The sequence below is a fragment of the Hipposideros armiger genome, unplaced genomic scaffold (assembly GCF_001890085.2).
Source record: "Hipposideros armiger isolate ML-2016 unplaced genomic scaffold, ASM189008v1 scaffold_23, whole genome shotgun sequence".
In the NCBI taxonomy this organism is placed as follows: Eukaryota; Metazoa; Chordata; class Mammalia; order Chiroptera; family Hipposideridae; genus Hipposideros; species Hipposideros armiger.
The window spans coordinates 4,973,929-4,978,484 of NW_017731373.1; the positions used below are offsets into that span (position 1 = coordinate 4,973,929).

Below are 4,556 nucleotides of genomic sequence, written 5' to 3' on the forward strand. Positions count from 1 at the left end.
CTCATCCCTTCCCCTTCTCCTTCATCCCCACCCCCTCCCGACTAGCAACCCTCAGTTCTTCCTCTGTGTCTCTGAGACTATCTCCATCCACTTCTCTTCTCCCATCCACCCACTACTTTTGCAAACTGTCTGTGTAAGCGGCCTGCGCCATTACCTGTCACTTGCTCTGGGCCAGGCCTTGTCAGTCCCCAGCCATTCCTCCTTCCGGGATTCATGAGGCTTAGGATGCCAGACTGCCTTCAGTTCACAGATGTTTACTGCATGCCCTGGCCACGGGTGAGCAATTTTTTTCTTTTAAAATCAATTTTATTGAAGTATATTTACATATAATAAAATGGACCTAACTTAAATTCAGAGAGTTTTGAGAAATGTGTAAATCCATGTAGCCACCACCTCAAACAAAATACAGAGCATGTCCATCACTCCAAAAAGTACCCTCTTGACCCCTTGCAGTCAATCCTCTCACCCCTGCCCCCAGGCAGCCAAATTTTAATTTCAATATGGAATGTAAAATAAAATTTTATTTTTCAAAAATACAAAAATGTATTTGTATGCTAATATATAAGTAGCTTCTTTCTAGATTTTCTGAATATAAACTCGAGTAAATTGAGTAGCGCAAATTCTCTCTCTCTCTCTCTCTCTCTCTCTCTCACTCTCTCTCTCTCTCTCTCTTTTCCTGGCCTGACTTGTACCCCTTGCTTCCCACACCCCACCCCAACAGTCCAACTCCTAAAGTGTCTGATTTTCGTTTACTCAGATGAAGACCCTCACCAACCACATCCACCAGGATAATCCTTGCTGCCATTTAATTCCTGAATCAAGATACTTGATGCATTTCAGTGACACATAGAGAGCTTTCCCAATTTTACTGCTCTCCCAGAAAAGCTGGGTGAATAAAATAATCATCAGGATTTGGGCTTTTCTGTGTACAATGAACTCCAGCTCATTCTGGGATGGCTTATCCAGCCCCAAGTTTTCTTGCTTCTTCACCTGTCTGCCTGCCAGCTCACTAATAGGCCTCTCCCTTCTCAAGGTTCAAACCAGTCAGTCCACTTCCTCCTCATTATGTGGAAAGGGAAGGGAGGCAAGAAACTTTCATTAAAAAAAAATGAAATCCTGGGAGGTGAAGTGGACTTTGGTTATCCAGGCTACCCTGGCCTTGCAGTCTCATGGATACTTGAGCCAAGCCGTTTTCACATAAATCAAAGCCCAGCTTAACCACAGACTCTTTATTGTTTTGAATCATCTCTCAGGACTGCCTTCATTATCCTGAAATTTCAGACCGATTCCTAAGTGCGCTAGAAGATTTCCCGGTCACAGTACTCCAGGGAGTCCAAAGGTACCAGGTCAGTAAGTTTAATTTAACGGAAACTTAGAAACTAAGAGATAAGCGATAGCTGTGCGAACAAGAAAGCACTTCAGAGCTGAGATTTTTAGTTCTGACTTTGCAGTTTTTGCTAGCACGTTGTCCCTTTGTTTCGGCCACATCAGGAAGTTGCTGGCTCTAAGACCAGGCCTGAGCTACCGCTAGATATACTCAAACCTAAACCAACCTAGTGTGGTTTGACAGACGAATAGTGGATAGCCTCTTCGAACTATCAAACTGGTGTTCTTTGGGCATTTGTTTGAAGAGCAGCTGAACCCACTGTGGGGGAGGATAGAGCGGGAGAGTAGCAAGTTTCAGCCTCCAGCCTTGATGGCAAATGTTCAACCTTCAGTCAACAAAACAAGAGCCCTGCAAACAACTGAACTCATCCTTCCTGAAAGACAACTTAGAAAGTATCTATTCTTATCTGCTCCTCCCACTCCACCTCCACACACACACACCACACACAGATCTTCCTCGAGAAGAGTTCCAGAGTAAACGTTTTCTCCATTTCCTTTTACTCCCAGCGATGTTTTATGCCCTTAGAGGGGCAATCAAGACACCTTAGTCTGAATCTGAACGGACTCCATTGCCATTTGCTACCTCCTCCCCCACCCGAGAGCCTACTAAAGTAATAAGCAGGCTTCAAGCATAGATTTTGGTTCCACACCCTTGGGAATTATATCGCTTTAGCCCTCATCATCATGATCACTTTACACGTAAACAGGTTGATTACTGGAAAGGTAAGAAAGCAGGACAGGGAGACCCTCTGAATTCCAGAAGAAAGGAGCACCACTTAGGAAAGGAAGATGCCAAAAGGAGAAGCCAGGGTATCCCTTCACCCACTTCACAATTTTGCCAAAAGCTTGGCCCTGTCTAAGGTATTGCCACATAACTCAAATGATTATTTCCCAGCCTGGTTACATCATTAAGTTGCAACACTCATCATCTGACCCACTCCAGTATTTGTTGCCCGAGGGTGACTGTTTCATTTCTCAATCCTGAATCAGGAGTGTTGGTAATTAGCCAGGCCACTTGTGAAGATTAAGGTTTTCCAGGTCAACTCTTGTCTTCCTCTACAGAGTGTGGATTCTCGCCAACCCCTCCAAGATCCAGTTGGACGTCCCATCATGCACTTATCGGGTCTTAAACATGCCACAGGTGAAGCCATATTTTGTGATGATATCCCCAGGGTGGATAAAGAACTTTTCATGGCATTGGTGACCAGTACCAGAGCCCATGCAAAAATCATGTAAGTAAAAGAAAAGCTTTCAAAAAGCCTTCTAAAAAGCACATCTGGGGATTCCCATGGAGGAATGTGCCCATTCTCCTGCAATGTCCTGAACCCAAAGAACCTAAAGTGAAAAGAATAAAGAAAAAGTCACCAGCCCAGGGAGCAGGAAGGGAGAGTATCTGGAAATGACCATCATTAAAGAGAGAACAAAAATCCTAGTTATAGGCCCTGTGGTTCCATTCTAACCTCACAGCTCCTCATCTCCCTGCTGTAGCCTCAGGCAGGGCTCAAAGGAGTAACTCCAAGTAGGGTTGATATTCAGCTGGTGATACCGAACATACTGAAATACTTCATTACTGAATGGTAAATGGCCATTGTCCTAAGCTCCCTAAGGACATCCCTTGCCAGAGCCGCACTGGTCCCTCCTCTAGCTCCCCTCTCAGCAGCTAAGTGTTAACCCCTGGCCCAGCAGTGGGCCTCCTGGACCCTACCTATGGCAAGTCAGCCCTGATTGGTCAGGGCCTAACCAGTTATATATTTTGATTTTCAACCGTACTCTATCACTTCCTCAGATTTGGGGCCCTCAAAATTTGTTGATTTCTACTTCAATATTTCTCTTTTTTCAGATCAATTGATTTGTCTGAGGCCCTTGAACTACACGGAGTGGTTGATGTGATAAAAGCTGAAGACATTCCAGGCACCAATGGTGCTGAAGATGACAAATTGTTGGCCGTAGATGAGGTATGGAATATGCCTGCCCAGGTGACTTTGTGCAGACAATCACCAGGTACCACCTCCAGCCAGCTTACCATTGCCTCCTAGCCCTCTCTGCCATCAGGGGTAGACATGCCAGTGCTTCTAACTTCTTTCTACCTCTAATTTCTTTATTCAGACAGACCCGTTCTCCTGGAGTCAGGAAATAATACAGTAAAAAAGAAGCATTACAGAAAAACAACAAATCTAGTTTTCCCACTGTGTGCTCTTAAGTCAGTTTATCCTCATTTGAAGACTAAATGCCAGAACTGACCTGTTTCAGGATAGAATATCCCAGAAAGATCTAGAAATGAGAATACAAAAAATACACCACTCCCTGTTATTTACACCGAACTCTCTCCCTTCCTGGACCAACCAAATCCCCCACCCACCTCCCACCTACCCAAGTTGCTCTTGCCATTTTTGACTTTTTAATTTAATTCTACCATTCACTGAGCAGCTGCTTTTGGAGCGAAGCTACCTTGGTTCATGTTCCAGGCCTGCCACTCACTAGCTGTGTGTCCTTGGGTAAAATGGGAATAATCATAGCACCTACCGTGCTGTGTTGTTGTGAGATTTAAATTAATGAATACATATGAAGTGCTTACAACAGTGCTTGGCATGTGCACATTAGCTATTATTGTCACTTTTCGATGAGTCCCAAACGGAGTGTTTCTCCTCCAGCCATAGAATGAATCACTGTTCTTTTGGTAGAATTCCAGATAAAGAGGTTGGTTGTCATTTAGGAGCTGTATTATCTGCTCAGGCTGACATAACAAAATGCCACAGACTGAGTGGCTTATAAAAACAGGAATTTATGGGGCCCGCCAAGTGGCGCGTTGATTAAGAACTGGCTTGGGACGCCAGAGGGCCCCGGTTCGGATCCCACATATGAGGGCCAGTGACGCTGCCCTCTACAGCTAAGATGATGAACAACAGCTCAACCTGGAGCTGGGTTGCCATGAGTCGCCAGCTACGGCGTGAGTTGCCATGGGCTACCGTGTGTAGCCAGCAGCCAGAGTAAGCGGCCCTCAAGCCGCTGTGAGCGGCCATCCAGAAGCCGGCAACTGATCTGCCTTGCCCGGGAAGAGCGTAATGATGGTGCCAACTTGGGCTAGTGAAGCAACGTCCTCCACAACTAGACTGAAGAGAAAAAGACAGCAACTTGTCTGTTCCCCTTCCCCCAATTCCCCAATAAAAAAA

At 45.3% G+C, this 4,556-nt stretch overlaps 1 protein-coding gene across 1 annotated transcript in view; it reads left to right on the forward strand.

The window, feature by feature from the left end:
• The window catches only part of LOC109379198 (aldehyde oxidase 2-like), a 110,991-nt gene that overhangs the window by 42,586 nt on the left and 63,849 nt on the right, over positions 1-4,556 (forward strand). Inside the window, exons 9-12 of the mRNA XM_019635608.1 lie at positions 1,254-1,346; positions 2,449-2,618; positions 3,227-3,387; positions 3,493-3,624. Of these exons, the coding sequence (XP_019491153.1) occupies positions 1,254-1,346; positions 2,449-2,618; positions 3,227-3,387; positions 3,493-3,624 (556 nt within the window). The remainder of the gene's footprint in view (positions 1-1,253; positions 1,347-2,448; positions 2,619-3,226; positions 3,388-3,492; positions 3,625-4,556) is intronic.